A 9,745-nucleotide genomic window follows, 5' to 3' on the forward strand; every position below is an offset into this window, starting at 1 on the left:
AAAGAGGTTGAAAGAAGTGTGAAACCTTTACCAGTGGTGCGGGGTGGGGGGAGGCAGCGTCACTGTGGCATTCTTCTGCCTAGACACACACAGCCCTCTAATGTTTGCGGGGCTTCCATCATAGTGTAGTGCCCCTATTCGGCTCAGATGGGGTTCTCCTGGTAAAGATCCCAAACGGCTTCACCAACTACCCCTCACAGTTCCAGGCTAGGAAAAGGGCAAGAGTCTGAACTCCATGATCTCATCCACAGAGTCAGAGGGACATGGAAGGTGAGGATCTGGGCACTTCATGTAAAAGAACTGTGAAGGTGAAGTTAAGGGTACCACTGCGCCCCAGAAAGGAGACAGCTTTGCTTTCTATAGCACCTGAAATGAGAGCATCCTAAAGAAGCCACAGGTAGACGGGTTTCTCAGAAGAGCTTACCACCCATCATAGGCCCAGAGTCCATTGTAAAACGCCAGGCTGATGGCGCCCACAGAGGTCTGCGCACCCTCAAAAGAATTCTGGAAGTTCTTCGTCTTTCCTGAAATGAAGCCAGACAGTGAAGAGTGAATGTCAGCTGGCCAGACTTCAGCTTTAACCCCTTCTCTGCCAGCTTATTAAAGGGACTGAAGCTACACGTGGATATTCAGGATACTGAGGCAGGAGCATCTCAAGTTAGAGACAAGCCTGGGCTATACAGAGAGCACCTGTATCAAAAACAAACAAACCAATAAATAAAAACCAGCAAACAAGCACAAACACATAAAACACACATGCTCATGGGCATGACTGCTCCCGAAGACAAGTCCCATGCGGGGTGAGGCCTGCTGTTCCATCCTGCTGCAGCTCACCTTGGGCTAGGAAGACCAGTCCGCTGATGATGATGATGGCCACAATCACCAGCTTGGCTGCCGTGAAGACATTCTGGACATAACTCCCAAGCCGCACGCTCAGCGCGTTCACTGTAGTGATAAGCACTGGGAAGGCCCAAGTGGGGTAACATTCTGTATTCATGATTTTCCCCAAAGTCCTGGAAATCTCTTTTCTATTCTTCCACCCACCCCCACATCCTCAATGAAGGGATAGAACTAAATGAGCTAGCCTCAGCACCTTTAAAGTGCCCACAATGTTGACCCTTGAAATCCCGCCCAGTCTCAACCTTGAAGAAGCAGCCAGGCCCTGGACAAGGAAAGCACCTCCCTGCAGCCCCCAGAGGCCTGGGGTTTGCTCAACACCTGCTGGGATAGCCACCCCTGGCCTGCTTCAGCAGACCTTGGAGGCCTGCTGTGCCTCTCTCTGGGGAAGGGGGAACCAAGACTAGAGTGCCAGAGCTCAAACCATGCACCTTCCCTGCCTTCTTCCGGGGCCTGAGGCTTGGTACTCACAGATGGCAGCAGCAGCCAGGAGTTTTACAACTATGTCAGGAGGCTTGCAGCCCGAGTAAAAGGCTGCACACACATACTCCGAAAAGCTAAGGCAGATGATAGCGAAGGATGAGGGCTTCATGACGATCAGGCTGGTCCAGGAGAAAAGGTAGGCAGGGATGGGGCCAAAGGCCTCCATCAGGTAGGGGTACTCACCCCCTGACTTGGTGATCATCGTGCCAAGCTCTGCAAAGCACAAGGCACCTGGAACACAGGATGGAACCCACCCTTGTGAGGCCTCACCCTGCTTCACAGAGCTTTCCTCGTATGGTGCTCACATTCTGAATCACCCAGTTCTGGCTGCTGGACCTTTAACTGCAGCCACATTCACCCTTATTTACCACACACCCATTGGAAGGAACCCATCTGGGGATGGTGAGGCAAGCCTATAATCCCAACACTTAGGAAAGCTGAAAGTTCCAGAACAAGACCCTGTGCTTGCATGGCTTGTCTCCACACTGGAAGGGAGGGGCCAGGAAGGAGTTGCCTCTATTACCCAGTGTAGCCAGGATTCCACAGGCTGCCCATATGATGAGGCAGGGCCCCACAGATTCTGTGTTGGCCAGCACAGACTTGGGAGAGATGAAGATCCCAGAGCCGATGATGGTGCCCACGATGATACAGATGCCGCTGAGAAGACCCACCTGTGTGTGCAAGGATGAAGCTAATTCTACCAGCCAGGAGTTCACAGGGCCAGAGGTGACTGCTTCCCAAAGCCCAGTGTGGCCAGAACAACCCAAACTGGCTCATGTCCCAGGTGTGTCCATCCTGTGCAGCTGCCATGGGAACACTAGGCCACTCTCCTTACATGGAGACCTCAGAAGAGCCCCATGTTTTGGCTATACCCCATCATACCCATTTTACGCAGGGGAAAATTGAGGCTGAGAGGCTGGGCAAAGCTTAGCTTGGTTCCTGCCTTCCAAATAAGCACGGATTTAGAAACAGCCTGTAGAAAATGTCTCTAGTTGATCAGAGCAGAAGAGAGTTCTTCAATGGGCATGATGACGGACAGCAGGAATCCCCAGGGGAGCTGAGGCATGGCTTTGAAGCCAGCCTAGGCTACACAGTGAAACTCTATTTAAAAAAGGGAGTGCTGTGGAACAATCTTTACACACTGTAAATAGGTTATTCTCATTGGTTAATTAAAGAGCTGACTGGCCAATAGCTAGACACATAAAGGTTAGGTGGGGCTTGTAGACAAAAAGAAAGCATGGGAAGAAGGGGCAAGTCTCAGGAGTCTTGAGGAGATGCAGTGAGAAGCAAGATGGACTTGCCATGTTAAAAAAAAGCATATGGCACGGCAGAGCATAATAAGAACTATGGGTTAATTCAAGTGTAAGAGCTAGTTAATAACAAACATCAAACATATGCATGTATAATTAATATTAAGTCTCTGTGTGGTTATTTGGGAGCCAATGGTTCTGACAAAAACTCCACCTACGAGAGAGAGACAGAGACGGGGGGGGGGGGGGGGGGGGGGAGGGGGGAGGGAGGGAGAGAGGAGGAAGGAAGGGAGAGAGGGAGAGAGAGAGAGGAGTTTTCCATCATCCAGACAAGACTCAAAGACACAGAGTCCTGGCCAGAAGCACCAGATAAACAGCAGGGACCTCACTGGAGACAGTGACAGAGCTTCGCCCCAGCTTCCTAAGAAAAATACAGTTGAAGAAGGCAGCCAGGCGGAGGTTCAGGAATTCAAGGTCATCCTTGGCTATGTAGTGAGTTTGAAGCTTTCCTAACAAAGAAAGAAAGAAAAGCTGCACATTTCATTTTGTCTAAATGTAATACCAATTAGTGAGTCAAAACATAAGTAAAATAAAAAGAGAAAGAAAGAAGGAAAAAGGCTGGCAGGGGTCTCTACTCCACACCACCGCCTAAGGCTCTACAGACACAGCGGAGAAGGTGGGGAGCAAGATCAGCTTCCCTCCAGCTTCAGGCTGGGTGAGGTGTCCTGCACTCCCTCTCCTTCCCCGAATACTCCTGGGACTTGTCTCATGCCATCTGGAGGCCTCCAGAGCCTTCCTCCTGCAGAGGGACTGGTAACACCAGTAACCATTTAGCCACCAGCTGCCCACCTGTGGACACCCGGGTTTGCTTGCTATGTGGGGCAGCTCCAGGGTCCCAAGGACCCAAGAAGAAACAGCTGGAATCAGAAGGGAGACTGAAAGGACATTGTCCCTGCTCAAAGCCTGGCTGCTGGGGACAAAGACTCCATGCTGACTCACAGTTGGGAGAAATAATTCCCCCAGCAGGCCACAAAACTCCTCCACCTGCCAGGAACTGGGTCCCAGTGGCCCCACCCAGATCTCAGTCCTCCCGTGTTGCCCTTGGAGTCATCTGGAGCTCAGAGCCTATCTTGAGCTGCTCTGGGGCCCTGGTTCCTCATCCACGAGCCTAACGGGCCTCCTGGCCCTTCTTGTCTGGCTCCTGCTCTGCCAGTTCCTGGGACAGGCACGGAGTGGAGAGACTAGCTGCAATCTACCTCTGCTCCCACCTCAGTCCCGCTGTACAGCACCTCAGGGCATTCAGCTGCTCACTCTGTTAGCTCCTCGATGCCCGCTTGGGCTCTTGGATGCCACAGCAGCACAAGAGCTGGAGGCTCAGCCATTCTCAGCAGCACAGCGGGAACAGAAGAGGTCAGCTGTTGTGGAAAGTCCTGGGGGAACCAGCCAGCAGAGGCCTCGCTGACCCTTTCAGAAAAGACCATGGGTTTACAGGCTCCCAGAGCTCAGACATGATTGCTAACACAGAAACACATGCATGGACTTCAAATGGATGTAGACATGAACTTCAAAAAGTTTACTAAATTCACTGGTGAATGTGTAGAATATTATTCTAAGGTGTGTTACTTTTGTTTATGTTGCATTTGTTTAACTCTGTGAAGCTGTGTCACTGTGCCTGTGTAAAAAATCTGATGGGCTAATAAAGAGCTGAATGGCCAATAGCAAGTCAGGAGAAAGGATAGGCAGGGCTGGCAGGTAGAGAGGTCATATAGAGGGAGAAATCTGGGAGAAGGAGCTAGGAACAAGAGAGTAAGGAGGACACCAGGGGCCAGCCACCCAACTACACAGCAAGCCACAGAGTAAGATTTACAGAAGTAAGAGAACCGGAAAAGTCCACAAGCAAAAGGTAGATGAGTTAATCTAAAGTTAAGGAAAGCTGGCTAGAATCTAAGCCAAGCTAAGGCTGGACATTCATAATTAAGAATAAGCCTCCATGTGTGATTTATTTGGAAGTTGGGTGGCGGGCCCCCCCAAAAAGAGCCAAAAACAAACAACAGCAGTTAGTGTGCAAGAGACAAGTCCAGATAACTGTTCATTTCTTAATGTACATTACAAAAGCCAGCCAGGGTGCTGGAGGGCCGGCTCTACATAAGAGTGAGTACTGTTCTTACAAAGGACCCAAGTTCTATCCCCAGAACCACACGGTGGCTCACAACGGCCTGTAGTTTACACACCCAGGATGATCTGACACACAGACAAAAAAGAAAAAATCACAGCCTCTCATCCCAGTACATAGGAGGCTGGGGCAGAAGGATGTGTAGTTCCAGGCCAGTCAGAGCTGCATAGCAGAGGGCCTTGGCTCGGTAAACAAACAAGCAAGCAAGCATGTCCTTCAAGGGCCAGTGGGGCCAATAATGCCCAGCACTGGTTGGTCAACCCCAACCCCACTACTTCCCACCTCTTTCTGGAGACTTGTGGTTTTGGGTTCATTGCTCTGGATGGATTTCTCATCCTCTCTCCGTCTCCTCAAGCTTGTCTCCTCCATCATTCCCCACCGATAGTTCCAGGAGCTGGAAGGAGAGTGTGCGCCCAAGCTGAGTCTGCAGGGCCAGAGATATGCAAAGGGGACTTCCTCAGTCTCTCTTGGGCATCTAGGTGGCTGCAACCAGCTCCAAAAGCAAGGAGCTGATCCCGCTGAGCAGAGCACAGCCCTCGGTCCCCTCCAGGGCACTCTGCTCCACTCCAGGACAGAAAGTCAGAAGGAATGCTGTGGGGACCACAGAGCTTCCCATGTCTCTTCCAATGTTATTTTGTGTCCGCCTCCCTGCCCCCAATACATTTAAAACAACTCTACTTCTATGACCCCTGTGTCACTTTTTCAAAACTAAAAAGAGGTTTTTACGCATGCCATATGTAATAGCACACACCTGTACTCCCAACTCTGGGGAGGTAAATTCAAGGCCAGCCTGGGCTACCCAGCAAGTCAAGCCAACCTAGAATACACAGAAAGACTGTCAGAAAAGGGAAGGAAGGAAGGAAGGAAGGGAGGGAGGGAGGGAGGGAGGGAGGGAGGGAGGGAGGGAGGGAGGGAGGAAAAAAAGAGAGGAAGGAAGGAAGGAAAAAAAGAAAGGAAGGAAGGAAGGAAGGAAGGAAGGAAGGAAGGAAGGAAGAAAAAGAAAGCTAACTAAAATAAAACAAAAATTGAAATAAACTGAAATGTACTAAGGCAGGGACAGTTTGCTGCAGTGAACAGGCTCAAGGTACAGCTAGGTGATGGTGGTACCCTCTCTAAATCTCTCTAAATCCCTTCTCTACCCAAGGCAGGACAGAAGTGGGCCTTCTCATCACCAGGGCCTTACCTTGACGATGCTTGCTCAGCTGACCACCGCCCAGCCTGCAACTGCAGGGCTGAACCCCAGGAAGGACCATGTCTCGTGCCCAGGCATGGAGAAAGCCAGAAGGTACAGAGGTCACCAAAGGTAATTATTAAACACCCACCTCCGCCCCTCTTTCCCTCCTTCTAAGCAGCAAAGCGTAGATAGATACCACCGCACACAAAGAAGAGGGCCAAACAAGCTCGGCTTCTCCCAGGAATGTTCTAGTTTTGTTTATCTGTACCCAGATCCTTTTTGTAAAAAATGGATTCCTCCAGATCAACTACTTCCTGTAAAGATACTCTCTGCAGGAATGGAGACCGCTCCTCTCCCTGGGTAATCACTATAGACAAACTTTGGAACCATCCTCTAACTATCTCATTGGGCTGGGTCTGGAGAGATCAGGCACTCCTCACCTTAGTGCTGAGTCGTAACTTCGCTTCCCAGTTGTTTTTCTTCCTCAGCCAGGAATTTCCTTCAGGCAGTCTTGGCAGGAAGGTGGGTGAGGCTTTCCCATCAAAGCAGGGCGGGGCTCACACAGGGTCCTCCATTTTCAACAGGACGGTAGCCAAGGGCCCTCAGATTCCCATCATGTGCTGTTCAAGGAACTCAAGACTTGGTCATGGGACCATAGAGACGGAAAAAGGAACACAAATATGGCGTGTTCCATCTTTACTTCCCCCAGTAGGTAAACTGAAACCCAGAGCCAGCAACAGGAGGCTCTAGGGTCCAGGTCCTGTACCTCAGATCTAAGTGGGAGGAGCCAGAGGTTCCCTGGCTGGGCTTAGTTGGAGTCTTGGTTGTTGGTCTCAGACCACAGGCCTTAACCACCCCCTTATCTCACTGGCATTAGAGCCAAGGACAGGAACCAGCAAGGGGTCCTCTATCTCCAGCCACAAAGTGCCTTATTTAAATGTAATAGCACCCCCAAGGGTGGGATGGGACCAAAGGGCCTGGCAGGAGTCTGTAGGGAGAAGGGGGGAATTTTCAGTCCTTTCTTAAGCCCTTCTGGAGAGCAAGGAATGATAATTGTCCCAGAGCCAGGGAATTGACTGGGAAGTTCAGGGTCTGTTTTTTTTTGTTGTTGTTGTTTGTTTTGTTTTGTTTTGTGTGTGTGTGTGTGTGTGTGTGTGTGTGTGTGTGTGTGGTTTTGTTTTTTTTCCTGTTTTAAATCCCCAAACCCCTCCCCTGATGCAATTATCTGCACCCTCCCTGAGAACATGCCCTTGGAGTTCAAAGTGTAACAGTTGAACTTTTCTGTGCCCTTTTCTGGACATCAGCTGAAATCTGTCTGCTTGCTAGACACTCAACTTGCCACTGTCTTCAGAGACGCTCCCCCAGTGCATCGAATCTCAGACTTTTACCTCCAAGCCTGCCTACTTTCCCATTTCTTTTGTGTATAAACTTGAACCTGCATGCCAGTGAGTGTGAGGCCAGAGGTCAACCTCAACCTTGGGGGAGGCTGTGAGGGTGTGTGCTACGCACTTGTGGGGAGGTCTAAGGACCACTTTTGGCTCAGCAGGGAAGGGCACTTGCCACCAAGCCTGACAACCTGATTTCGATCCCTGGGACCCCACTTTGTTGTTGTTGGGGTTGTTTTGTTTTGTTTGTTTGGACAGGGTCTCTTGCTGGTCTGGTGCTGTGGATGAGGCTGGGGAGCGGGTAGAGTCCCAGGATCCACCAGCCCCCTCACAATTGAAGGCAAAGCAGCGTTGACTTAGCCTAACTTTCTCTCCCCTTAAAAAAATATGTTTGGTTGGAGCCTCCAGCTCATGCCTACTCAGTATCCCCATTTCTGTCTCACTGTCTCTCTCTCTCCAAATCCCACCCACTCAGAGAATCTCTGAATAGAGGGAAGGCACCAAAAAGCCCAGTTTTGCGTTCTTAGCGGCTACAGCAGCATCCTCCCATGAAGTTAGCAGCCGCCTACTCCCCACCTAAGCGCTCAGCTTTTGACCATGCTTGGGCACAAACCCAACTTGTGGCAGACATGTCATCACCCTTCACCTACAACCTATAAAATCTCCCTGCTTTAGTTCTGGAGTTTCTGCAATTTCTCTGTTCTCAATCTCTGGGACCAGAGAACTCCCTGGGAGTTGATCTCCCATAAACCTGTTGTTACACTTTTTCAATTCATCTTGACCTGGCTTACTATATCAGTGGAGAAACTTATTATAGGGGTGTGGGAGGAGGGGCCCCGAAGAGCTTGACTACACAGCTGCCATGACAGGCTTAGGGGCCCAGAGACAGCTGCCATGACAGGCTTACTGGCAGGCAACATCTGGATCCAAGAAAAGCCATAAGCTGACCCCTCCCAGGGATCTACCCAAGAATGAGCCAGCATCTAAGGGGAAGAACCTAGATAAGATTTTATATAAGATTGCCAGATGTCCCTGAGCCTAGCACATACCTATTTCCTTTATACCAAGACATCGCTTGACAAATGTCAGCCAATCAGGGTCCTGAACCCTGGAAATCCCCTCACCCCAACCTCTGCTATGATAAAAACCCTACCCTGCCCATGATCGGGGCTCCTGCTCTCACTGCTACATGGGACAGACAGAGAGTCCGAGCTCAAGTTTGAATGAAGGCTCTTTGCTTTTACATATGGACTTGGTCTCCATGGTGGTCTTTTGGGGGTCCCTGAAATCTGGGCATAACAGGGCAGGCAGAAAATCTATTACTAAGGGTATTTTTAAAAAGGACTCTGTCCCCACTGTTATGAATTAGTATGTGGTGGGGGGAACCCCCAAGGGTATCCCACGTGTGCAGGGAAATATACCAGACAGATGTAGCAGTGGGCTGCGCAGATGCAGCTGGGCAGGTGCAGTAGGTTGAGCAGGTGCAGCAGGTTGAGCAGGTGCAGCAGGTTGAGCAGGTGCAGCAGCAGACTGGGCAGGTGCAGCAGCGGACTGGGCAGGTGCAGCAGCGGGCAGGGCAGGTGCAGCAGCGGACTGGGCAGGTGCAGCAGTGGACTGGGCAGGTACAGCAGCGGACTGGGCAGGTGCACACCATGCAGGCTGGGCAGGTGCACACCATGCAGGCTGGGCAGGTGCAGCAGCGGACTGGGCAGGTGCAGCAGCGGACTGGGCAGGTGCAGCAGCAGACTGGGCAGGTGCACACCATGCAGGCTGGGCAGGTGCACACCATGCAGGCTGGGCAGGTGTACACCATGCAGGTTGGGCAGGTGCACACCATGCAGGCATAGCGGTGGTGGCCAGTAATTCACAACCCGGATGCTGCATCCATATGGAGAGTTTATTATAATAGAGAGATGAAGAGAAAAGATAGGAGAGACAGAAAGAAAAAGAGAAAAGAGAGAGAGGTCAAGGGTGCACATCTTGTGGGAGGAAAAACAGGAGAGAGAGGGAGGGGAGGAGCTTTTCCTTAGAACAAGGCTTTGACCTCAGGATACAGGGCGACATCAAGGGGTGGGATTTCAAGGGGTGGGTCAGAATATTAACAACCATCTCTCTTGGGGGCACCAGACCTGTTTGCCTACCCAGTGCTCTGTGCAGAGTGCTGGTCTGTAGGCACTGGGTCCCTGAGACCAATGTCAGAGGCCAGCAGGGAGCCTGTCCACGGCCTTGGGGGTCACTCCTTATCCTGAGCATCACACTTCCTGGCATGACCTATTTGTGTCTGCAAAGTACAACAGAATGGCCCCTGGGTCAACACTGCTGCCAATGGGCTGGGGGTTTCTTTTCATTTTAAAAATGAGGAATCTTGACACATTGCCCAGGC

The 9,745-nt window shown here is 51.0% G+C and overlaps 1 protein-coding gene across 6 annotated transcripts in view; it reads right to left on the reverse strand.

Annotated features, from left to right (window-relative positions):
• Slc7a9 (solute carrier family 7 member 9) overlaps window positions 1-8,844 on the reverse strand; it is a 30,374-nt gene extending 21,530 nt beyond the window's left edge. Inside the window, exons 1-7 of one of the 6 annotated variants that reach the window (XM_036181009.1) lie at window positions 8,784-8,844; window positions 5,987-6,597; window positions 5,086-5,227; window positions 1,904-2,051; window positions 1,369-1,611; window positions 835-960; window positions 425-524 (exon numbers count right to left, since the gene is read on the reverse strand). In XM_036181009.1, coding sequence (XP_036036902.1) covers window positions 425-524; window positions 835-960; window positions 1,369-1,611; window positions 1,904-2,051; window positions 5,086-5,175 — 707 coding nt within the window. In that variant the 5' untranslated portion in view covers window positions 5,176-5,227; window positions 5,987-6,597; window positions 8,784-8,844. Of the gene's footprint in view, window positions 1-424; window positions 525-834; window positions 961-1,368; window positions 1,612-1,903; window positions 2,052-5,085; window positions 5,228-5,554; window positions 5,582-5,986; window positions 7,089-8,783 lie in introns of those variants that run through there. The other 5 variants (XM_036181016.1, XM_036181000.1, XM_036180993.1 and 2 more) reach the window with 5 other exon arrangements.
• Window positions 8,845-9,745: the final 901 nt, after the last annotated feature.

Source organism: Onychomys torridus, chromosome 1, assembly GCF_903995425.1.
Source record: "Onychomys torridus chromosome 1, mOncTor1.1, whole genome shotgun sequence".
Lineage (NCBI taxonomy): Eukaryota > Metazoa > Chordata > Mammalia > Rodentia > Cricetidae > Onychomys > Onychomys torridus.